Source organism: Panthera onca, chromosome B4 (assembly GCF_046562875.1).
Source record: "Panthera onca isolate mPanOnc1 chromosome B4, mPanOnc1 haplotype 2, whole genome shotgun sequence".
Lineage (NCBI taxonomy): Eukaryota > Metazoa > Chordata > Mammalia > Carnivora > Felidae > Panthera > Panthera onca.
The window spans coordinates 13,900,073-13,926,083 of record NC_138345.1 but is presented as its reverse complement, the minus strand read 5'-3'; the positions used below and the strand labels follow the sequence as shown (position 1 = coordinate 13,926,083).

General features: G+C 46.9%; 1 protein-coding gene across 1 annotated transcript in view; it reads left to right on the top strand.

The window, feature by feature from the left end:
* The window catches only part of FAM171A1 (family with sequence similarity 171 member A1), a 134,860-nt gene extending 109,965 nt beyond the window's left edge, over positions 1 to 24,895 (top strand). The window contains exons 6-8 of the mRNA XM_060659252.3: positions 18,613 to 18,729; positions 22,157 to 22,271; positions 22,893 to 24,895. Coding sequence (XP_060515235.2) covers positions 18,613 to 18,729; positions 22,157 to 22,271; positions 22,893 to 24,594 — 1,934 coding nt within the window. The 3' untranslated portion in view covers positions 24,595 to 24,895. The remainder of the gene's footprint in view (positions 1 to 18,612; positions 18,730 to 22,156; positions 22,272 to 22,892) is intronic.
* The last annotated feature ends 1,116 nt before the right edge of the window (positions 24,896 to 26,011 follow it).

Sequence of the window (26,011 nt, the reverse complement as noted above, 5' to 3'; positions counted from 1 at the left end):
TCACTGTTTGTGAGTTCGAGGCCCGCGTCGGGCTCTGTGCTGACAGCTCAGAGCCTGGAGCCTGCTTCGGATTCTCTGTCTCCCTCTCTCTCTGCCCCTCCCTTGCTTGCACTCTGTCTCTCTCTCAAAAATAAACATTAAAAAAAATTAAAAAAAAAAAAAAAAAAAGAATTGTTCGCCCAAATCAGGGCCGGCAGACAACATGTTGCAAAGCTAAGAATGGTTTTTACATTTTTAGATGATTGAAGAAAGAATCGAAAGAAGGAAAGTATCTCATGACACATGAAAATTACATGAAATTCAAATGTAAACAACCCTCAATAAAGTTTCATTGGATGCTATGGACAGAATGTTTGTATTCCCCCTCCCCAAAATTCATATGTCAAAATCCTAAACTGCAGTGTGTTTGGAAGTGGAGCCTTTAAAAGGGGGTGATTAGATCATGAGGGTGGAACCCTCATGAATGGGATTAATGTGCTTATAAAAGAGACCCCAGAGAGTTCCCTCATCCCTTCCAACCTGTAAGGACACAGCAAGAAGACGCCATCTTTGAACCAGGAAGCAGGGTTTCAGGAGACATTGATTCTTACAGCACCTTGATCTTGGACTTCCCAGCCTCCAGAGCTGTGAGCCATGAATATCTCTAACTCATAAGCCACTCAGTTTGTTATTTTTTTATAGCAGCCCAAAGAGACTAAGATACTGGAGAATAAGCATACCCGTTTCTGTATGGTCTGCACGAGTGCTATCTCATTACACTGGGGGGTTGAGTAGTTGTGACAGAGATTGGATGTCCCCACAAACTGAAAATACTTACTTGTCTGACTTATACAGAAGACTGTTGTGATTCCTTGATCTAAAAGGCATTAACAGGGAAGCTCTTACCATTTTAGTGTTAGAATGCAAGTAGATTCAGGGCGCCTGGGCAGTTAGGTCAGTTAAGCGTCTGACTTCGGCTCAGGTCATGATCTCACAGTTCGTGAGTTCGAGCCCCACGTCGGGCTCTGTGCTGACAGCTGAGAGCCTGAAGCCTGCTTTAGATTCTGTGTCTCCTCTCTCCCTCTGCCCCTCCCCTGCTCATGCTCACTCGCTCGCTCTCTCTCTCAAAAATAAATAAACGTTAGAAAATTTTTAGAAAATGCAAGTAGATTCTACGCTCTGCAGGGCCAAAGTGGGGTGACCAGTGTGGCCACAGTACTTGCTGCTGTCCGGGTAGCCCTCCAGCATTTTGCCAGGAGGGCGTATGGATGCTCAGAGTGGTAACAGCTCGTTATAGGGCAAGACTTCAAACTCCGTAAAGAAAGATGAAGTTGTTTTTAGTTCCGTGGGACTTCTATTTGAAAAATACATCTGCATTTTGACACTAACTCAAATACTCCAATCCAGGACTGCCAGATAACTTAGTTTACTCTTAGGACAAAGACCAATCAGTGCTCCCTTTCAAACACCATTATTAGAGTGCAGTCAGTGTTTGGTGCCACCATTTATCACTGTGGCCTTCTTTTTATTTTTTTAATGGCTGCAATTGCCTTTTTTTTCCCCCTCCCTTTTGGAACAGGCGAAAATTTTTCCATGAACATTAGCATCTCCATGCTTCAACCCACACAGTTCATCAGAGGGTGACCTAATAGATCAGCACTCTCTTAGAGCATAAGTAAAGTTGAATTTTGTTTAGTCAGTCAGAGCAGTATGAACTGGGCCATTGTTACATGCGCTGTCCATAAAAATGGTCTTTTTTAGAAATGCAACTTGCAATATGCTAGAATTATACCTCGGCTGCATTTACATGCAGCAACTGAACATGTCGTGTAAAATGCCCTTGATTGTGTTGCAAGGGAGGACTGTGTAGTGAGCCTAAGTCTTTCTTTGGAGGAATTAGCGGATTTCCTTCGCTTATGATCTTCTGACTTTCTGTTGGAAAGTAGAACAATGCCGGTGTCAGGGGGACGGGCTAACGTGGACAGACACGGGTTCTCATCCATATGTGCTGGGGCGCACTTTGCCCTTGGAAGAAAGCAGTTTTCCTTCGCCGGTCTGGCAAACGAAGTGTCATTGGTCATGGTGAATGCATCTTAGCGGAGGCTTTCTGGGCAATGGGAGATGATTATGTCAGCTCGCTTTTGCAGGCATTTACTCTCTCGCCTATAACTGGGACAGCAGATGGCTGTCCCACGTTCCGGGTTGTCAGACCGTGATCTGACTCGTTGCCCTGGAGAATGGTCACTTCTGAACATGCAAACCAGGTCAGTGGTTTGGATTTCAAGCGACCGACTGACATTGACTGGCACAGAAATCAACATTCCGGATCCTGTAGGTGATGAGGTTCTGCTATTTAATGGTAACTTGGGTTACTGGCTTTGAATACGCTCATTCTAATGAGACGACAGAAATAAAAGCATCTTCTAAGCGGAGCTCCGTTGTAGAATCTGGTTTTAACTGCCTTCCCAAAACACGGCCTGCAGAGTGTGTGTGGGTTGCTATAGAAATGGCAGTTACCAAACCGCCTCTGATCATGTATGGTGTGTATGTATCAGGCACTCAGGATCCCCACTCATAACTGGCCTAGAGCGGATTTGTCTCCGCTTCAGATGGCGAACGTTACTGCTTATGCTGCGCTCTTTGAACTAGTCCATTTGGGTAAGTCACAGCCAGCCCACCCTTGAAGGCGGGGCTTGATTTAAAATATAGATCTGGATGTTTTTCCACTTAATTGTTTTTTGGGGGAATAGGAAGGGATGGGAGCAATGCCCTGGTCCTGTCATCCGAGGGGAGTGCCGTCAGGCCGAGGAACATGCACACAGTTGCCCGTGGGGAGAACGGATACACAGTGATCTCAGAACATGGCCATTTGTTTTTCAATGTTGCCTAGCAACTAAAAAAAAAAAAAAAAAAACATTCGTGTGATATCAGTCCATTCCTAGGAATCATTAAGCCTTTTGTGTTTGTCGCCACCCGCTAGCCCCAAAATGAGAATTTTCAGAAAATAATGCCATCACGTTAACATTAACCATATTGTAGTTGTGGTTCGGGGACCATATTTGTTTTAAAATACTATTACAAACTTAATCTCCCTAAAGTGTCATTTTATATACAGAACTAGAACCTTCCATGCTTGCGTTTAACTGAAACAGCTTTTGGCAAGCTTTACAAATGACAGTTGCCCACTTTGTGGTCTTAGAGTGTGGTATAGATCAGTATGTTCCCCTGGAAAGGAAATGTGTCTTACTGTCGACTTCTCATTACCACTTCGGGAATATTCACATTGTGGATTATCTGGGGCAAATTTGTATCCTCCTGCCAGCTTCCCGAACACCTAGAAACCTCGGAGCCCCCCGTGCTTTGCTGCCTCTTGGCCTGAGTTTTAAGCATGGCATCTAACATGCTCATTCTAAGATCAGCCTAGGTGAAGAAGAGGAAGGTGGAGCTGCCATAATTTACCTCAAAACCAAATAATAATAAAAATTAATTTTAATGTTTATTTTTGAGAGAGAGACAGAGTACAAGCAGGGGAGGGGCAGAGAGCGGGAGACACAGAATCCAAAGCAGGTTCCAGGCTCTGAGCTGTCAGTACAGAGCCCAATGCAGGGCTTGAACTTGAGAACTTCAAGATCATGACCTGAGTCGAATTCAGATGCCTAACCGACTGAGCCACCCAGGCGCCCCCAAACCAAATAATTTTAAAATGTCTTCTGTTTTCAGTTATCTCCACCGAAATGGATAATTAAAGGAAAAGGTGTGTGTGTTTTTTTTAGTTTATTTATTTTGAGAGAATGTGTGCATGAGCAGGGGCGGGGCAGAGAGAGCAAATCCGAAACAGCCTCCACACTGTCAGCATGGAGCCTGATGTGGGGCTCAGTCCCACGAACCGTGAGATCGTGACCTGAGCCAAAACCAAGAGTCGGATGCTTGACCGACTGAGCCACCGAGGCACCCCAAAGGGAAAGTAGTTTCGATAGAATACTACATTGGTAGTCCGGCATCTATCAGGAGTCGACAGGATATAGGCAGCATGAAGCCCAGCAGTTGAGACAGCTTGGACTTGGACACTGGTTCCTCCTAGTAACCAACTAAGTTACTAGCTGTGATGTTGAGCAAATCCTTTAACAGCCCAGGAAATGGAAACAGCAACTGGTACTCCGTAAAGAGCTCTGTGCAATTTCGCCATTATGATTATAATCATCACTGCTATCATGGGGCCCATATTTAGTTTGTGCATCTTAGGTGAAGCATGATAGAAGAAAGAAGGACAGGTACAGTGAAGGCCTAGCATCTTCAATATCCACTCTCAGCCAAGGCAGCGTGTAGCTGGTAGGCCCCAGGTATCCAACCTGATTGGTTGGTACCTCGTTTCCTGTTTCCACCAGTTGTTCCATGTTTTGAAGGGCATTGCTGTTTCCCTATTTCCAAATAACTCTTACAGTCCAGGATAGGTAATGCCTTTAGTTTGAGCAAAGCAAGAATAAATCCCCTGGTGTGCCGGGCAAGTGTTTGCCCGGGAGCAAGTCCGGCCCACTGCCTGGTGCCTGAACTTCAGCCCAGCCCTGATCTTCCTTCTCGCAGCCCCACGCCCTGGTCTTGACAGCAGCTCATGTTGTCCCCACTTCACAGGTGAGGAGGCCGAGGACGAGGGCTTGGGATGGACGAAGATCCCAATGTCCAGGCTTTCCTGAGTAAGATTCCAGGTTTTTCAAACTAGAACCTGTTGGCCCAGAGAGCTTCTTTTGGGGAATGGGAATTGTCCACAAGGATTTTTAAATCTGAGGCTTGGGTTTTGATGATAATCCTATACGAGGTAACATGAAAAATACTCTGTGTCATCAGGAGTCGGTACAGAATTTAAAGCCATCGGGTACTCTCATTGCCTGGATGCACACTTATGAATAGACTGTTGGGTAGGATAGAATCATGGAGAGAAAACTGAACCGGGGCAGCTGCTGTACATCAAGGACCCCACCATATTAAGGAAAAGTAATTTCAAAGTATGTTGAAAGAGGAAAATTTCTTGGCAAGTTCATCTAGAAAAAGGTGGCAGGAGAGTCGAATCGTAGGCACACCAACGCTCAAAAGAAGCCTCACCCTACGCTGTCATGTTCATGTTGCAAGTGATAAGTGCCCTTCAGTCATCAGGCACTACATTAAATTGCTGTTTTTATCTTAATTTTATTTTGAAATTTTACAGCCTGCTTCTATTTGTTTTATAAACTTGTTTTGGTTTCATACTTCTATATGAGCCATACTGTTATATTAGGATATTAATTTTAACACATAATTTTTTTAAGTTTATTTATTTATTTTGAGAGAGGGAAAGAGAGAGCTCAGGCACAAGCTTGGGGAGGGCCAGAGAGAGAATCCCAAGCAAGCTCCACACTGCCAGTGCAGAGCTCAACGCGAGGCTCAAACTCACAAACCGTGAGATCATAACCAGAGCTGAAATCAAGAGTTGGATGCATAACCAACTGAGCCCACCCAGGTGCCCCCCAACACATAATGACTTTTTAAACAAGTTGAACACATTGCATATGAATTTTTTTTTCCTCCTTCTACATTAATTTTGTACCTTAATCAGGTCTGGAAGTCATCGGAAGGAAAGATAGTCCAGGCCTGGTATCTAGGCAAAGCTTCCTCAGCATGCCACAGATTTAATCTTGGAAATATATGCATTCCTGAGAACACCTTTTAGCTAGGTCATTTTACCTTTTAGAATAAAATTCTACTTCTTGTGGCTCTGCCCCTTGGGAAGTACCACCCTTGGACTGAGCAAGAGGGATGGCTTCTGTAAGCACCCCCCTGCCCACTTTAGAGGACCTCACTCTGGCCCCCATCCAGCTGTGCCCTCTCCCCATGGGATAAGGTATCTACTGACCCAAAAGGATGTGGCCACCTGGAATCTGAGACCCCTTTCTAGAACACCCTCCAGGTAGCCTAGATCCTAGGGTTCCCTGCCCACACAGCCTAAGCTGATTTCCAGGCACTCTGCTCTATGCCCTTCTCCCAGGGGCAGACCTCTCCGCCCATCTACACGCGCCATGTGCATATCCTCAGGCCAGAGGGTTGGCCAAGGAGTGCCTTCTGGCTGGGGCATGAGCTTGGACATGGAGTTGGGAGTCCACATCCATGGTCATGAGGCAGGGTGTGAGTTGGGAAGGGGTATAGGCCGCAGACCAACTCTCCTCGTGCTCTTTGTTCCAGCATGTACTCTTTAAAGCACTGAAGAATTCTACCTTCAGCCCTAGCCTTTAGGTCCTATAAAGTTACAGTTGGGGAGGTAGGACACGTTTATTTAACCACATAATCACTTGCTCTGTAACTTTTAAATATTTAGATATGTTGTAATGGACATCCATTTATACTCCTGTCTTGAGTTCTGCACACGTTAGGGGTGAGCCTGTCCTTGGGAAAATCACTCGCTTCTCTGAGCCTAATGTCTGCAGCCTCAGATATAAGTTCTAGAATACCCACCTTTCAAGGTTGTAGAAGACTGAAAAGCGGTTATGTCCATAAAGCACCTAGCACGTCACCAGGCGTAGATGATGTCCTTACTCTGTTGATTCTTTTTGTCCCTTATCTTGAATCACCCTGTTAAAATTGTTTGTATCGGGGCGCCTGAGTGGCTCAGTCGGTTAAGCATCAGACTGCGGCTCAGGTCACGATCTCACAGCTCGTGAGTTCGAGCCCCATGTCGGGCTCTGTGCTGACGGCTCAGAGCCTGGAACCTGCTTCTGATTCTGTGTCTCCCTCTCTCTCTGCCCCTCCCCTGTTTGTGCTGTGTCTCTCTCGCTCTCTCAAAAATAAATAAACATCAAAAAAATTTTTTTAGTATTTAACATTGTTTGTATTTACACACGTGCACACGCATACACAGAACGCAGGCATAGAACAAACCCAGCCTACACAGGACGCGCGTCATTAGAGGTGTCTGCGGGAGCACCTTGCTCGCTCTGTGGTACGACGTGTAGATGGAGTTGTACGTGGCAGGCCCAGTCATTTCAAGTGTGCAGTTTGAAGTGAGCCTCAATTGAAGGGGAAGAAACATAGGATCATCTGGGGAAAGCCTTTTCTTCTCCCACTCATTCTTAGCTGAGCGTATCCATTAACAAAGCAGGTATTGCCCTGAGGCAACGTTTTGCATCGCTATTCTCAAAGCAGCCCGGGAGGTGGGGAGCTACCAGCTTTCTTAATAAGAAAGAAGCCAAAACTCGGCACACTCAGCCCATGCACAGCATCCCAGGGAGCGCAGAAGGAGAGACGCAGAACATGATTTTCTTCGGACTTCAGATCCCTTCCTTTTCTAGTATATCAGCTTTTTGTGCAATCCTGCTTCCATGCCAAGACTTGATGTGGCTTGCTAGAATAACGGACTAAATCTGGGAATGCAAAACACCCTGTTCCCAGGTGTGTTTGATTTGGCCCGTACAGTCGGTTTGGGGGCAGTTGTTTGTTTGCTGTGTTTTAATTTACTGCCAACATTTAAAACTGAAAGATTTCCCATGGAGTTGTTTCCTTGGCTTCTCTTTTTTTCAAGATCGAGCAGTCCATTCATTTTAGCAAATATCTATTGAACATCTTCTTTGTGCCATACTTACTCTGCTCCAGTCCCTTGGAATAAGGCAATGACGTACCAAGCAAGGGAAGGTCTCCATGGTTATGAAGCTTTTGTTCTAAATGAAGGAGACAGTGAGCCAGTTTGCTTCATACGACCTAAGTACCGTAAGACTGTTCAGTAGGGTGATGTCAGAGAGGATGATTGCTGGTCAGAGCCTTTGGAGCAGTGACATTTGAGCTGAGATCCTGTAGACATCTAGGAGCCTAATGGAAATATCTTGGGGCGGGCGGCAACATTCTGGGCAGAAAAAACACAAAGGTCTTCAGGTCGGAATCAATTTGGCCACATTAGCAGCCGGTTCCGTGAGTGGCGTTGCCTCTTCAGGCAAGGGCAAGACAGCATCTGTAGGCGTTTGAATTTGCCAACTGGCAGTCTGGCCGATAGTCTGACAAGTGACTAGATTATTTTTTAAATGTGTAGAAATATTTCTGAAGTGGCTTTAAACACGGGCTGCCCAGGTGACGCACCGTGGCAACATCATGGGAAACGCCATCGGGGGTTTCCTTGAAAGAATCATGATTTAGAGCTTTGCTACTCCAAGCGTGGTCTGCAGACGGGGAGCATGTTAGAACCACAGACCCACTGAGTCAGAACCTGCATTTTAACAAGGCTTCCAATGTCACAGGCTCTTTAGCAAGCCCTGCTTGGGAACACCTTGCCGCATCTGTGAAGATGTTTGTAAACTTTGTTATGCTCTCGTTCGTTTTGAGTGACTTTTCTAATGCTAGGGATTAGTGGCTGTGCCTTCTACGTCCCGGTCAGCTCCCCCAGCCCAATCCCTTCTGACATATAATTGCAAGGTGGATGTTGGATGTAGTGGATAGTGAACAAAATTTCTCTCCGTCTGGGCCTAATTAGCCTATACTCTGATACAGAGTATCAGAATAGAAATAGCTACTTTCTAGGAATTTATACATACCTGTTATAAATCCAAAATTCTCTCATTAAGTTTTATTAATGCTATTATGTATCCTAATACTTCTGGCTACCTATTTAAGGCATAGACCTTTCTATAACTTTGCCAGAATCTTTATGGCTTCCCATTACTGCTCTTTTCTAAAAACTCAGTTCTGTAAGTCTTCTGAATAGCCCAGCTAAAGCTTAAAGGAAGAAAGAAGAATCAGTTGCTTAAGGTTATTTTTAAGAATCTACTTTTCGGGGCGCCTGGGTGGCTTGGTCGGTTAAGCGTCCGACTTCGGCTCGGGTCATGATCTCACGGTCCGTGAGTTCGAGCCCCGCGTCGGGTTCTGTGCTGACAGCTCAGAGCCTGGAGCCTGTTTCAGATTCTGTGTCTCCCTCTCTCTCTGCTCCTCCCCTGTTCATGCTCTGTCTCTCTCTGTCTCAAAAATGAATAAACGTTAAAAAAAAAAAAAAAAAAAAAAGAATCTACTTCTCAAAAATTACCCTAAAAATACCCAGGGAACATGCTGTAGCTGAATACAGACTCATTTCTTGTTTTAATTTCTAATAATTCAGCATATCTCTCTGTCTTTATGCTTCAAACAGAAGGTCTTTGGTTATAGTGAGTTGCCTTTAATTTTATTCTTATTTAAATCAGTCCTGAAATGTACTTGCCTGAAGCTGTAAGAATCCAACCATCTGTACATAACTTTTGCTCTTCAGTTTGATTGCTTTCAACAAGAACAGTTGGATAATTGACACCAGGTAAATACATTGCTGTGTAATTAATGAGGACTGTATCCCCCTCACAAACTTCATGGAAAAATAATCCCAAAGAAGGAAACATAGCTACTCAAAGGCATGGGCTTGAATTTGGGAAAAAATGAGAAGGCTACTCCACAATATCATCAAAGTTTCTACTCCACTGGTAAATGTGACTTAGGGCCGATGGAGTTACACATTCTGTTGTATGACAGTGATCCTGTCATAGTTTTGTAAAAGCATGCAGCGAAGGTAGATTTTTGACCTTGATACTTCTATGCTATACGTAGAAAAGTATAATAGAGGTGATAGCCTTAGGTAATGCAAACTAAAGCCCTGAAAAGTAAGGGATTTGGATTGTAGAGAAATCCAGCATATTCGGGGATCAGGAAAGACCCTGTGATCAAAACTGGCAATAAAGGGGCGCCTGGGTGGCTCAGTCAGTTGAGCATCTGACTCTTGATTCCGGCTCAGGTCATGATCCCAGGGTTGTGGAATCGAGCCCCACATCGGGCTCCACACTGAATGCGGAGCCTGCTTAAGATTCTCTCTCCCTCTTCCTTTGCCCTTCTTCCCTGCCCCCCTTGCATGTTCTCTCTAAAAATTTAAAAAAAAAAAAAAAAAAACTAGCAATGAGCAGCGGCACTTGCTAGGGATCTGAAAGGTACCTACTTCTTAAGAAATTGTTCTCAAAAAAAAAAAGAAAGAAAGAAAAAGAAGATTCTTCTGAGAAGAGCCAGTGCCCCCGCCATGCCGAAGGCTGTGCAGGAGCTACCACAGCTCGAGTGAGATGATTACTGGCCGCGGCCAGCAGCTGAGGGGCAAGACGGCCATGTGTTCCCACCAGGAAATTCACGCTTGTGTCACACATACGTGTGTCTCACCTCTCACCATAAATGTTCGCAGATATCTCACGGTGAACATGTAGGTGGAAGAGTAGAAATAGCTATTTGGCAGCGTGGACACTCAATACTCACCTTTTGACCAGTAGAACTTCTCTGAGGTGGGTTTTCGGAGGGACTGTGGGATTTCTTCACGAGTGCCAGCTTACAGACCCGATAGAATTCACTCCGGTCTCTTTCAAGAGACACAGATCAATTAGAATATGTCAACTGACATATTCGTGCAATTGCACGAAGTAGAACACCCAACTACAAGTATGTGACTGATGAGCCGTTTCTCGTTTCCACGACGAAAGCCACGTGAAACAGCCCCAGGATCGCTCCCAGGGCTGAAAGGTCTCGCCAGCGCCCTTCAGGCCCCACTGCTGTGCCGTCCTCGGGACGCCCAAGTTCACGAGGTGGCAGAGCTAGAATTCACATACAGGGTTATGTTACGCTGGAAAAGCCGTCCGTGTGGTCAGTTGGCCCTTTATATGCCTGGCTTTTCTTCTGCCCCGGGTTCCGAGGTCTGACGCGGTGACAGTACCTCACCGTAAGTGCAATGACTTGTGTCCCTGTGCACTGCCTAACGCGCAAGGTGCCTACTTCAACTCGTAATTAGTGAAGTTGTGGGCTTTCATCTGCAGTTTCCTTTGCAAAATCAGTAGCGCTCCTAATATCAGGGCTTGATGCTTGTTTCCAAACGCTGAGATGAGTTAGCATGGCTGCTAGAATAGGGACTTGTGGGCAGAGGACAGACACGTAGCAGGCAAGGGGAGAGAGGGAAGTCTGAGCCCTGCAGGCTGTATTCAAACAAGACGTGGTTTGAGCCCTTTTCTCATGTTTCAGGGTTCTTTTCCCTTTTGATAGCCATTTGTTATACTTTTTAACTCACTTGCCTTTTTTTTAATATTTATTTTGAGAGAGAGAGAGCGAGCATAGGCACACATACGCATAAGGGAGGGGCAGAGAGAGAGGGAGAAAATCCCAAGCAGGCTCCTCGCGACGTGGGGGCTCATGAAATCATGACCTGAGCCGAAATCAAGAGTCAGACGTTCAACCAACTGAGCCACCCAGGCACCCTTTAACTCACTTTTCTTTATATTTTGCAAATAAAGGCTGATTTCATTACTGCTTAGGAACATAGCAAGAAGGCACCCTGGGTGATTGCTAAGAGAGCCCATCAGATCTTACAGACGAGCGGAAGGCATGTCTTTTTCTGCCTGTCAATAACTGTGTGTAATAATCTTTGTGGTTAAGCATAGCTTCCAAATTAAGAACTCACGGTGCTTTACGCACGGTGAACCTTGCCAGCTGAATACATAGCGAACTCATTTTTTAAAGATTAGAATGACTTTTCAACAAAGTATTTATTCCTGAAAATATCTCTAAATCTTTTCTATTGTGCAAGGTTTAATTCTAGAAAATGATAATTCAGACAAAAACTGATCTGAGGGTGTAGTGTCGAAGGAAGGAGATACTGAACTTGGATTAGAACACCACTGTTGGATAATTGCTTCTGTTCCCCAGTCCCTCAAACTGCCTGTGGACGTTACTCGGACACGGTTTTACTAAGGTGGGTCGTGTAGTTCTGGATAGGAGACCGCCCCAGTTATAGATGTTGGGGGTCTTGATGGTGAGGGAGAAGATCTGATAACAGAAACACTGATAGCATTTAGGAAGGGAGGGAAGAAGGAAAGGAAGGAGGAACCAGGAGGGAGGGAGGGACAACATGGGAGGGTATATCTAATGTAGGAGCAAACAATTACAGTCCTCAGCTGGGACCTAAGGGCATGATATTTTTTTTTTAATTTAATGTTTATTTTTGAGGGAGAGAGACAGAGTGCAAGCAGGGGAGGCGCAGAGGGAGACACAGAATCTGAAGCAGGCTCCAGGCTCTGAGCTGTCAGCACAGTGTCTGACACGGGACTCGAACTCACAAACCATGAGATCATGACCCGAGCCAAATTCGGATGGGGCATCAATATTTGAGAAGCTAGCATTGTAGTTGATCGTGATCATGGCCCTGAGTTATTGTGAAAAATCGAAATTGTATTCAATTTTATTTTATTTTTTGAAATTGCCTATTGACTGATGTATTTAATGTTCAGCTACGAATACATATTATAGCATAAGCTGGCAATTAAAATTTATTTATTTATTTGGGAGGGAGGGGCAGAGAAAGGGGGAGACAGAATCCTAGGCAGGCTCCGCATTGTCAGCAAGAGCCCAATGCAGGGCTCGATCTCACGAACTGTGAGATCCCAACCTGAGCTGAAATTAAGGGTCGGACCCTTAACCAGCTGAGCCACCCAGGTGCCCCTTATATTCAATTTTATAAGGCAGGAGGAGTAAATGGTCCTTTTTTAGACTATTTGTAAAACTTCGATTTCAAATTTTGGGAAATGAAACCCAAGTTGTATAGAAGAAGAACTTCCAGGCCCTGTTCAGGAGATGTCCTGGGGTTGCCACGGTGGGCAATGTCGGGGAAGGGGGGAGGGAAGGGGAGGGAAGGGGGGAGGGGTGGTGTTCTCTTCATCTTCATGCAGAAAGCTTATCTTCTATCTTTTATATATAAATTTCTGCATAAGATTTCATCAAAGGGAGAGAGTTCAAATACTTCAGAAAACTATTTGAAAACTACCGACCTAGAAGTTTCAGTAATGCAGAATTTCATTCCTTGGTGATGCCAGAGGGGTTACTATATAAGTTTCACCCACAGAGTCCCCAGTGATCGACGTGTCACAGACCTCAGTCACAGCAGAGAGGCGCCCAGAGCCGCCAGCCTGCTCCCAACAGACCCACTTAACAGCTGGCCAGGTGCTCGGTGCATTAGCAGCTGTGCGTGGAGCAGGTGGCCGCCTGGCTGGGCCAGTGGGGTGGGACGGGAGAAGTCCCAGGTGCCTGCCTGCACACCTTCACCAGGTGACCCGCCTTGACCCGGTGCATGTCCCAGCGGCTGCCTCGACTGCCCGCTTGTGAAGAGGATCCTGAGCCTAGCAAGGCCTCCACGGGAAGTGGCGGGAAGGGGCTGGAAGGAATAGGCTGGAGCGAGGAGACAGAGAAGCAGAGGCGTGAAGTGGATCTAAGGAAGCAGCCGTGCTGGGCTGCTTTGGGGACATTGGAGGCTTCTCTGTGTCCGGACCACGGACGCTGCCCCATCCAGGAGGCAGGTGGGCAGGCTGGAGATCAGGCAGCTGGAGCTTTCCTCTGTCCACACCGCAGGAGCAACCCAGGCCCTCCCGGTTCTGTCTGAGCAGCGCCTGAGACCCCCCCGCCCAGAATGGCGGGATCCCCACCCTTGGCACCCTGGTTGCAGGTGCTGAGCTCCCGTGGCCTCATGGAACAGAAGAGACTTCACAGAGGTCTGTCTGCTCTGCCGTCCGGTATCCCCGGCTCCCGGCCGGCGAGCACAAGAATCTCTTCCCATGTGTGTTGGCTCCTCGGGTGGGGAGGTCGCCCTCATCCCGCGGCACCAGGATCTCACCCTAACGAGAAGCATATGCTTCAGGGCACAGCTCGGTAGTTCTCTTCCCTGCTGCTGACTTCCTCCCACCGAACACAGAAAGCTTGGAAATGGCTTTTGCCAATAACAGCATGATTGTTGAGTCCTGAGATGGTGTCACCCTTTAGTCACTGAAGACGTGTACGTTTTGCAGGCAACGTAGGCCAAAATAAATGCCTCTTTCCCAGCTGGCTTTGTTCCCTTAAGTTTGAATTTCAGCACACTTCTGTAAGGATCCCTTTCCTGATGACCACACCCAGCTTTTCACAGAAGGTCATCCGACGCGACTTCTTGGGTTGCCTGCTGGGCTTTCACTCGTTCTCGAGTACTATTCAGCTGGTACGCCAACGAGATTTCTTGGTGCTGAGAAGACAAAAGGAATATAGGACCCAGGCCCAAACTCGCAGAGGCTACAGTCTGACAGAGGAGGCCAGACGTTGGCGACTGAGGCAACGTGTGATTTGGAAAAGAGATGCAGTGACACGTGTCCCAGGAGGACGAGGACAAGGAAGATCCTTGAGTTCTGGAGGGACTCGGGATAAGCACATGACGTGACTTGAATCTTGAAAGATGGGTAGATTTCTGGAAGAGAGAAAAACCATGTGAGGGGCGCCCGGGTGGCTCAGTCAGTTAAGCGTCCGACCCTTGATTTTGGCTCATGATCTCACGGTTCTTGAGTTCGAGCCCCGCCTCGGGCTCCGTGCTTACAGGGAGGAGGCTGCTTGGATCCTCTGTCTTCCTCTCACCGCCCCTCCCCCTCCTCTCAAATATAAATAAGTGTTGAAAGAAAGAAAGACCTTGTGAGATTAGAGCCGCAGTTGCCAGCAAAGCCACGGACTTGGGTGAAGTGCATACTGCGTGCTGGTGTTTGAGGAGCTCAGGGGCTGCGGGGATGGGTGAGGGGCGGGTGGGGAGGAGAGGTCTGACCACACCGTGCCTCCATTTACAGGGCCCAGTGGCTTCCATTTCTTTCTTCTTTTTTATTAAGTTCTTTATGTTAATTCCAGTTAGTTAACACACAGTGTCACATTCGTTTCTGGTGTACAGTATGGCGATTCAGCACTTCTGTACGTCACCCAGCGCCCGTCATGACAAGTGCACCCCTTAATCCCCGTTACCTATTTAACCCACCCCCCCACCCACCTCCCCTCTGGTAACCAGCAGTTTATTCTCTATGTAAGAGTCTGTTTCTTGGGGCGCCTGGGTGGCTCAGTCAGTTGAGCGTCTGATTCTTGATTTTCCTCAGGTCATGATCCCAGCGTCATGAGATCGAGCCCTGTGTCTGGCTCTGCACTCCGTGTGGAGGCTCTTAAGAGTCTCTCTCTCTCCCCCTCTGCCCCTCTCCCCTGTTCATGTGCTCTCTCCCTCTCTCCCTCTAAAATAAAATGAGGAAGAAAAAAAGAATCTGTTTCATGGTTTGTCTCTTCCTCTCTTTTTTCCTTTGTTCATTTGTTTTGGTTCTTCAATTGCACATATGAGTGAAATCATATGATATTTGTCTTCTTCGGACTGCCTTATTTCACTTAGGATGATACTGTCTGGCTCCATCCACGTTGTTGCAAATGGCAAGATTTCAGTCTTTTTTATGGCTGAGTAATATTCCATTGTGTATATATCACTTCCTCTTTATCCATTCATCTATTGATGGACAATTGGGGCTGCTTCCACATCTTGCCTGTTGTAAATAATGCTGCAATAAACAGGGGTGTGTGTATCATTTGAAATAACGTTTTTCTGTTTGGGGAGTAAATATCCCAGTAGTGCAATTACTGGATCTTAGAATAGTTCTATTGTTAACTTTTTGAGAAACCTCCATACCATTTTTAATGGCCCTAGAAGCCCTTCCCAGCCCTTCCCGGGCAGACAGCAAACTCCTTTCCAGCCCATCCCTTATGCCCCGCCGACCCGACCCCCACCTGCACCCCATCCAAAGCATCTTCCAAGCCCACTACCCTGTGTGCCTTCCTGCACACTGTTTCCTCCTCCTCCTCCTCCTCCTCCTCCTCCTCCTCCTCCTCCTCCTCCTCCCCCCCTCCTCACCCCCACCCCCAGCTGCCAATTCTTCGAAACTTGACTCATCCGGAAGCCTTCTCTACCCTCCCTGTGCTCCCAAAGCATATTCTCCAGTCACCGGCCTTGCTGGCTGTGGCCATCGTCACCACCACCGCTGCCAGGCAGGGGCCCTCCAGGCTGGACTGGGGGCGGGGTATAGCTCGAAGGGATTTTAGAAGCGTTTCTGCAGTTGATGTGCTTGTGTTGGAGAAGGCAGAAGCAACTTCGCAGTCGAGTTAGACGCTTTGAAGGAGCAGCAATCAGGACCCGTGAGCTTCAGGTCCTTCCACGTGGGTCCCTTCAGCCTGACGTAGTATCCGCTCCATTTGAAGAGCAGCAGTGACTCAAGAACCCCACCTGGGGAAAACCGCAGACCAAAGAGTGCACGCCACCTCCTGGCTGAGGCGGAGATCCTGGCAGGGCCGTGTTGTGGGGACAGCCAGGGGAGTGGGGTGGGGTGTGGAAGTCAGGGCAGGGGCCCAGCAGCGTGGGATCCCCAAGCGGAAAACTGGAACCGGTCACCAACAGCCAGCTCTCTACCTTCAGAGAAGCTTTCTTACCAAATAGGCAAAGTCTTTAGCTGAATGTGTCAAATGTCCTATGTTTTCCATTTCCTCAGTAGCTCTTGTTAAAAAACAAAATTCAGCAGAGTAAATTTGAATACCTAATTGACTTTATTAAATGATTCGTGAATGTGGCAGCATCCCATCTAACAAGTAGAGGGGAGGTCTGCTGAGCTAAACAAGAGAAAGGTTTTTAAAAGCAGGGAGGGGGGCGGGGGCGCCTGGGCAGCTCAGTCGGTGAAGACTCCGACTTCAGCTCAGGTCATGATCTCACAGTCTGTGGGTTCAAGCCCCGCATCAGGCTCTGTGCTGACAGGTGAGCCTGCTTCTGTTTCTGTGTCTCCCTTTCTCTCTGCCCCTACCCCACTCATGCTCGCTCTCTCTCTCTCTCTCTCTCTCTCTCTCTCAAAAATAATAAACATTAAAAAAAATCTTTTTTAAAAGCAGGGAGAGGGGCATAAATAAAAGAAGAATGGATTTTATTAGCAAGGAATGCATTGTTTGGGCAAGGTTGCCCTCCGAAGGGGAACAGAAGGGGTCAATTAGTAAATTCCCTGGTACTGACCAGGAAATTCATGTTGTCTGGTTAAAGGTTACGTGCCTGTGCAATTGAAACTGCAGTTAGTTTGGGTATCCAGTCTCGGTGTACCGACCGGGGGCCTTCCCCTAAGTGACACCATTTTGGGCCTTTGGTTTTGTTTGTAACGCTCTGTAGAACGGAGCGATGCTCTAAGTAACTAAATCATCTCTGGGCTGGGTGTTCTTCAGCAAATGAATCTGAATTGGGCATCCTTATCCTCACACTCACTTTAGAAACTTTCCCATTTGTATTCCTCTTGTCTAATGGGAATGGAAATCATCTCCAGCCGTGATGCAGCCTGTCTCTTGGGAAGGTCAGACAGTGCAAGGCGCCTCCTGATGCCTAGCCTCTCCCTTCTTCCTCCTGTGTTTGACGTCTGAGCAGTGGAGGAGGCGAGCAAGATCGGAGGCTTTGCCACCGGCTCCTTTCCACCCACTGCATTTCAGTGTTGCTATGGCAACTGGTAGGCCGTAGAAGCACCGCCAAATATTGTTTCCTTCTTCAACGGAGAACAATCCACCGTTGCCACCTCAGTAACGTGTGTGCACGGGAAGGGCAAGGGTTTAGGAACCAGAGGGGAGAATGGTTGGTGCACGGTTGGTGCATTTAGGCCTCGAGTGGACACAGTTACACATAAGGCCATTTCAGGTAGTGGGGATTATGGGAGCAGGCTGAGCGGTGGAGGGCGTGGGCCTCGAGGCAGGAGGAGCCCTGCGAAGCAACTTGACTGAGGTGTCTACACTGGTGGGCTGGGCGGGTGCCTGTCCTGCTGGGGGGCCTGGCCAGCACTCTCCATTTGTCTTCTGCTGCCGGCCGCCATCACGGGCCTCAAAGCAAGGCGCTCGGCAGGTGGACCAGGCAACAGGTCTGTGTCTGGAAAACTTAAAAAGTGAAAACGTCACGAACTGTTGGGACAGTTTATAGAAGAATGCAACAGGGTAGATCAGATCCTGCCCTGAGGACAGAGAGACAGGCGTAGGTCTGCTCCTGCTCTGCTCTCTACCCCTGAGGGCCCTTAGAAGAGTTCTGTACCTCCCCAGTCTCTCCAGTCCTTGTCCAAAAAGAAAACGAGTCCTACTCTGTGGCGGTGCTGTGAGAATTATAATGTGTATAAGACGCATCTGCTGTGACCAGCCTGTACGTAAGAGGTGCTCATTAACGTTAACTACCAATTAATAACTGAAAGACAGTTCAGACCTGGACATATCTGGTGTTTCCCAGTGTCAGAAGCAACTGGAAACTTTTTAAAATACTCACCTAAGCCAGGTTTAGTAGGCTAGAATTTGCAAAAATAAGACCAAGAAGTCTATATATTTTTTTTAAACTTTCCTAAGTAATTCTGATGTAACCAAGTGTATAATCTGGGGTAGGAAATTTGCTTATTGGCTTGAGAAAGAAGAGTAGAAACGGTTCTGGATTTCTCCCGACCGCCTTCTTTGTACTCCCCCCAACGCTTACCTTGCTACCTTTCTTCTACTTCTAAACTCCAAAGCTTTTGGGTAGAATTATCTGAGTTTGGAAGCAGGGATGTTTGAGAAAGTGGTTGAAAATAAATTAATCAGAAAAGCAAGAAAAAATCAAAGTTTCCCTCACCCCTGAAAGAAGTTGAAAAGAATCTATGGAAAGGTGTATGCAGTCCCTAGATGACATCTGGACTGTCTTGGCTACCTGCTGTGTTACAAAGATGACATTTAAGGTACAATATGTGTAAGCCCTAAATAGGGGTGTAGTGTGTGTCCAGCTCAAGTTTTTTCTGCACCCCACAGGAACGTGGCTGAAGAGTGGTCTGGGCCTCGTGCACCAGGAAGGTAGCCAGCGGACGTGGACGTACATTGCCCCGCAGCTGGGGTACTGGGTGGCAGCCATGTCTCCTCCCAACCCAGGTAACATGAAGCCAGCACCTGCGATGATGGGCGTTGAGTTCTTTGAGGGTTCAGGCTAAGTATGCTTTGGAAAATTACTTCAGCAGCGAGACCTCATCTTACTCAAAAATGGTAGAAAGGGGCGCCTGGCCAGCTCAATCGGTAGAGCATGTGACTCTTGATCTGAGGGCCATGAGTTCGAGCCCCACGTTGGGTGTAGAGATTACTTAAAAAAAAATGGTTAAAAGTCTGAAAATCAAATGATGAAACTAAGGTATTGTGTGGGGGTGGGGGAGTTCTGGTTGCGACTCTCCCGTCTAGGATAACAAGAATGCACAGAACATACTCCTGTCTTGTATCTGTTTTGCTCAGACAGCTGCCATAGGGAATTCCTAATCTAAAGCCCATGGGGGCGGTTTAGACCTCCTCCCTAATTCCTGAAACAGCTGTGGCCTGTTGTAAGAGAACATGTGGGGAAGGGCACTCCTTAGACAGGCTAACACAGTCACCACTGGAGCTTTCTTGGGGCAAAAAGCTTGTTTTGGCCTTTCCTGAAGGTTCAGAAACAAACCAGTTTGCTTTGTGTCTAAAACAATAATCATCTCTACTTAGGATACGTGAATTAACTCATACTTTTTTTAAATTTTTTTTTTTCAACGTTTTTTATTTATTTTTGGGACAGAGAGAGACAGAGCATGAACAGGGGAGGGGCAGAGAGAGAGGGAGACACAGAATCGGAAACAGGCTCCAGGCTCCGAGCCCTCAGCCCAGAGCCTGACGCGGGGCTCGAACTCACGGACCGCGAGATCGTGACCTGGCTGAAGTCGGACGCTTAACCGACTGCGCCACCCAGGCGCCCCTAACTCATACTTTTTAAAGCATGACTTAAAGAAAAGTTTTAACCTATATGCCCTAATTTATCCCAAGGAACATTCTAGAATTGTTTCTTAAAATAGTCATCTTCAGAGAATTCTTTCCAGTCATGGCTTCTGTCACTCAAAATGCCTTTAGAATCTGTATCACTGGGACTGCCTTCATTAGTGAAACGTTTTCATTGGTGGCAAATCTTTATGCTCCGAGGGTCCCTTTGATTCTTCTTAGACGCATCTAAAAGTCATGCACATCCTGGTCTGGTGAGTAAAGTAGGTAATTGAGCCAGGTCAGAAATGTGCTATGATTAAAAGCTGTCTCTCATCATGAAGGCAGTTCCAAAATGGGAGTCCAAGATATTTTAGCAGTGGAATTGTCACTGGAATGACACTCACGTTCCCATAGTAGCGGATTTGATGGAGGTGCTGAGAAATTGGCCCCAGACTGAGAAAATGTTGATTTCCCATTTCACAAAGGGAATTCTGTGTTTCCCTTTGTGATAGCGTTCTTGTAGCAATATAGGCACGAACCAGGTACAAAAATGCCCCAGGCTCCAAATCACAAATATCTAGAATATGAGTAAGAGTAAAGAAGGAAAGAAAAGAAATTCCTGAAGTACCCAAGTAGAGGCCATAAAGCCCATGCATTACAGTTAACTTTCATTTTAGATATATTTCGGGGGCACATGGGTGGCTCAGTCAGTTGAGCACCGACTTGGCTCAGGTCATGATCTCACGGTTCGTGGGCTCAAGCCCCACGTCAGGTTCTGTGCTGACAGCTCAGAGCCTGGAGCCTGCTTCGGATTCTGTGTCTCCCTCTCTCTCTGCCCCTCCCCCTCTCGCATTCTGTCTCTGTCAAAAATTAATAAACATTACAAAAAATTTAGATATCTTTCAGACAACTGTGATTCTCAGTTTGCCCATCATGCCACAGATTAATAGATGTTTTGTAAAGAGGGGAGAAAGAACGGCTTGGTATAGGTCTGCCAACCCTTCCGAGCAGTGAAGGAAGAGACAAAAATCTATAAAGAGCATATATGACAGAGCCCTGATGGCATTTAATGTACAGACACATATATTAGTAACCTCACAGCCATCCCCTTTATTAAAACAAATTACAAAGATGCTGTGCCTTCATGAGCCCAAAACCAACAAGAAAATAGTTAGGGTTTTTTCTTTCATTCTCCAGTTAAGAAGGAAATTGAGTACAGCTGTAAATTTTATAGAGTGTTCCATTGGCAGAAGTTAAGATAATAACATTTTAAGTACTTAAAGGACAGAACTTGAATTATTTGGAAATGATTTTTATGTGTACCCCGGATTTTTGGTGATTCCTGCCAAGGCATTGCCTAGGTCCATGGGGGTTGTCTCTGGGTAGAAAAAAAAAAAAATGGTTTCTCTGAATGATGAATGGAGTATACAGTTGTCAATTGTTTTTCCAACTTTGGGGCATATTAACTCCACACTCCCCCACTGAAGTGAATTATGTTTGGCAGAGAACGGTGTTAGCTTTTTCAGCTTACGTCATGTCACAATTTTCAAAAATTAGCAAACCTCTTTGGGTTTATCTAGCTCTTAAGTGGTCTGCTTCCAAAGATTTTTAAAGAAATCTGTCCCTTAAGATATCGAGAATCAGTAAGTAAATGGGTACCTGTGGTATGTAGTAATTATAACCATGCTAATCTGACATAACATAAAACCACACCCCTTCCTTCGATGCTTGGACACCAGTATGTCCCCAAATGTTATAAATAGGGGAGATTTTTGTTGTTGCTGTCGATCTGTTGTCAGTGCATTAAGACAGATTCTTATTAGTGTTGAACATAAACTTCGCCTTTGGATTCTTAACAACGTAAATTAAAAAGAAAATATATTTGTCTCTGATACTTTGTAAATTCTGAAGGAGGTCTGTGGCCACATACGGTTAGCAATTTTGAAGAGGCATTGTAGAGGAAGACTTTATTTTTACAAATGGAAGGCATTTGAGAAACACTTGAAAGCCCATAATAAGCTGTGGACTTTTTTTTTTTAAGTCCTAGCCGATTTTATATCATACATTTTAACTGTTCATTTAAGCAAAGGGCTCTCTCCACATAGTAATAATTATCCAGGGAAAGTGAGAATAAAATCTTGTGGGTTCTTTTTTTCTCCTGCAGTATAAAATCCCCAGATATTCAAGCCATCTCTCGTCTAAGAGTCTCTCTCATTGTGTTATCATGCATCCATTTTCTTGTATTAAAAGATCATGTATTTACAATGCTGAACCTGCTGCAAGTGCAGCTCTCTTCTGGGCTAAGGAGGGACCCTTAGCACCACATGGAGTGTTTGGGTGTTCACGCTGCTCCCGGCCACAGCTGCTCCCGGCCACAGCTGCTCCGGTGACGGTGACGGTCGTGGTAATCCCTTGTCATTGAGAGAAATTACAGTGATCTGTAAGCACATCATCCAAAGGGTGTTTGCCTCTGGCCCCTGCTCCGCACCCCAGCCAGGAAGAGGAAGAACATACGCTCTCAGCTAATTATCCCTCTTATCCTTTCAAGGTTTTCTGCAATCTAAAATGCCCTTTTCTGACCTTCTAGGTCCCGTTGCCACACAGGACATTACCACGTATCACACGGTGTTTCTTTTGGCCATTTTAGGAGGGATGGCTTTCATACTTTTGGTTCTGCTGTGTCTCCTTTTATATTATTGCAGGTAAAGTTTTACCTTTTTGGCAATATCTTTTTTAATTTGGAATTTCTTGTGCAGGCATTGATATTGAGGTCTTTTTTTTTTTTCTTTTTCTGAATCAAAGTCCTTTTTTTCTCATGAAAAAAAATCTCTAAGAACTAAAACATTTGTCCTTAAAGTTGCAAACAAATGAACAGGATGTGGGGGGGCATGCTGTTTATGAGGTTGCTCACAAGGGGAGTTCTTATTTCTTTCTTTTTTTTAAGTTTGACGGTTGTCATGATTCGTTCAGAATATTCCTAAACACTGATTAAGAGACAATATTCTCAAGGACAAAGCAGAACTAAAATTCTTTATTTTGATGCCTCGTCTTTTCGGTTTGTGAGAATGTTTGCTGTCAACTCTTGGGTAACCGCTTTTGAACGAATAACTCAGCTGTGCGTCTAAAACCCTGAAGGTGAAATCTGCAGATTGCGCTGCTCTGAATCAAAATAAGGCTGCGGGTGTGGGGTGAGAAGGCTTCTGGCTGCTGAGTAGTTGTTTTGTTTCTTCCTGTGGAAATTGAGAATTAGGATCTTGCTTGGAACCTTCTACCACTATGAGAGTCTTTAACCGTTGGGTTTGGATTTTTATCTTTGATCGCAGGCGGAAATGCTTGAAACCTCGTCAACACCACAGAAAACTCCAACTTCCGACGGCCCTCGAGAGCTCCAAAAGAGATCAGTCAACTTCCATGTCTCACATCAACTTGCTGTTTTCACGTCGGGAGTCAGAATTCCCCGGCCCGCTCTCTGTCACCGGCCACAGCCGCCCGGACGCCCCTGGGCCGAAGGAGCTGATGAGCGGGGTCCATTTGGAAATGATGTCTTCCAACGGAGAGGCAGACATGCACACCCCCATGCTAAAGCTTTCCTACAGCACCTCGCAAGAGTTCAGCTCGCGGGAGGAACTTCTCTCCCACAAGGAAGAGGACAAAAGCCAAATCTCCTTTGATAACCTGACACCAAGTGGGACGTTGGGAAAAGAGTATCGTAAGTCCGTGGAGATTTTCCCCTTGAAGTCCAGGAAATCTGTGGAAAGAGAAGGCCGTGAGTCCCCTGGCAACAGCGAGTACAGGAGGAGCTACAATGCCATGCTCTCGCAGCCCCTGTTTGAAAAGCAAGACCGAGACGGCCAGGCCTCCGCTAACCATATTTCCACGGGAAGCAAACTCACCATTCAGGAACACATGTACCCCACGCCTTCATCTCCCGAAAAGGAACAGCTGCTGGACCGCAGGCCTACTGAGTGTATGATGTCCCGGTCAGTGGACCACCTGGAGAGACCCACGTCCTTTCCGCGGCCCGGCCAGTTGATCTGCTGTAGTTCCGTTGACCAGGTCAACGACAGCGTTTACAGAAAGGTATTACCTGCCTTGGTCATCCCCGCGCACTATATGAAACTTCCCGGGGACCACTCCTATGTGGGCCAGCCCCTGGTCGTCCCAGCCGACCAGCAGCTGGAGATCGAAAGACTGCAGGCTGAGCTCTCCAGCCCTCACGCGGGGATCTTCCCGCACCCCTCCTCCCAGATCCAAGCGCAGCCCCTGTCCTGCCAGGCAATCTCCCAGCAGCACTTGCAGGATGCAGGCGCCCGGGAGTGGACCCCGCAAGGCGCGTCCATGTCAGAGTCCCTCTCCATCCCGGCCTCCCTGAACGATGCGGCCTTGGCTCAGATGAACAGCGAGGTCCAGCTCCTGACCGAGAAGGCTCTGATGGAACTTGGGGGTGGGAAGCCGCTCCCACACCCCCGGGCGTGGTTCGTCTCCCTGGACGGCAGGTCCAATGCGCACGTTAGACATTCCTACATTGATCTCCAAAGAGCCGGAAGGAACGGAAGCAATGATGCCAGTTTGGATTCTGGCGTGGATATGAATGAACCAAAATCTGCCCGGAAGGGAAGAGGAGACCCCTTGTCCCTGGCACAGAACCACCCGGCCGTCCAGGAGCATCCGCAGAAAGAGCCGCGGGCGGCGGACAGCACCTCCTACACGCAGCTCGTGTACCTGGACGACATGGACCAAAGCGGCAGCGAGTGCGGCACCACCGTCTGTACCCCCGAGGACAGTGCCCTGCGCTGCTTGTTGGATGGCTCAGGCCGGAGGAGCGGCGGCCAGCTGCCCAGCCTGCAGGAGGAGACGACAAAACGAACTTCGGACGTCCCCCCGGAGCCGCTAGCCAGCCCGGAGCAGAGAAGATCGGCCCAGGAGGACGACGAAGAGGAAGACGAGGAGGACCAAGGAGAGGACAAGAAGAGCCCCTGGCAGAAGCGGGAAGAGAGACCCCTGATGGCGTTTAACATGAAGTGAGCTGTCACAGCGCCACCCGTCGGCGGAACATAATAAAAATTGCCAAAAATTCTTTTCTTAGGGAAGCGTTTACTTGTTCGTGGAGGAGGTGGAGCAGCGGCAGCCGTGGAAGCGGACTTAAGCTGCATCACGGTTCACTGTGTAAATGTCAGAACGGAATTAAAGTTACCGGATGATGTTCGTGGACGCCTCACCGCCAGGGAGAGGGCTGAACAGGAGTGTCTGAATGTGGCTCCTGCGTCTGGGACGCGCCTCCCCCACCCCCACCCTCCCCACTCCCACCCCCACCCCCACCCCCACCCCCATCCCAGGACACTGAGAAACCACGAGTGATGTCGCTCAGCTCTGCTGATAACCTCAGTTCTCCCTCAGATTCTAGGAACAGATGAGACTCTTTTCACATTGCTTGAATCCATTTTATCACGATAATGCTCCTGTGACGTTATTATTGGGAAATTAGCGTAGCACTTAGTGTCTCGAGGTATGCGTTATCTCAAAGGAAAGCTATGCACCGCTGCTTCGTGCTCTTGGTTTGCTTAGGTGTTTTTGCTTTGGTTAGCTTTCGTTTCGGGTTTGCTTTAGAAAACACACACACACACACACACACACACCTTGGTTGTGAAAGATTTTATTTGTTGGTTTTCATCTGTTCTGCTTCTCGACGGTTTATTTCGGTGTCTCCTTTCGCGAACTCCTGAGTGTCATCTCTTAAACAAGCCTTTTAATGAAATCGTACTGAAGTTTTTTATCAGCTGAGAGCCCTTCAATTCTGGTCCCATTAACTCCAAGTGCCTTTTTTACAGTGACAACAGCAGTCCCCTCACCTTTTCTTCTTGTTGTTGTTGGTTTTTTTTTTTCCTTAACTCCTTTCATTGAACTGCCTGGATTTTATAAGGTTATTAAATGATTCCCCTTTTCTTTAAGCTGCATGCTGCCAAATGCCCGTTTCTGCTCCGAATTCTCATTTCAACGCAGTGTTCTCTCTAGTGCCCATGTGTGACGTGAATTCTGTTGAGCTAAGGTAGACTAGAGGACACTTTAGAGATCCCCTGCCCTCCTCCATCCCTTCGGCCACTAGCCACCATTATGGTTTCATTGGCTGTTTGTATATACGGTTATGTATTAACTCGGGAATCCTATGGGCTGACCTTGCTCACCAGACACAGAGTATGGACTGAGCAAGTGAATGTGACTATTACAGAAATCGTATGTACTATCCAAAAGTGCCAGAATGACTCTTCTGTGCATTCTCCTTAAAGAGCTGCTTGGTTATCCAAAAATGAAAATTCAAAATAAATGCTGAAGAAAAAAAAAACAAACTATCTTGTGGTCCTTTTCATTCACTCTGAGCCAGCCACTATTTGTTTCAGAGTCGCTATTACGAATTTGCTCTTTGTTCCTCGGCAGTCTGCTTTGC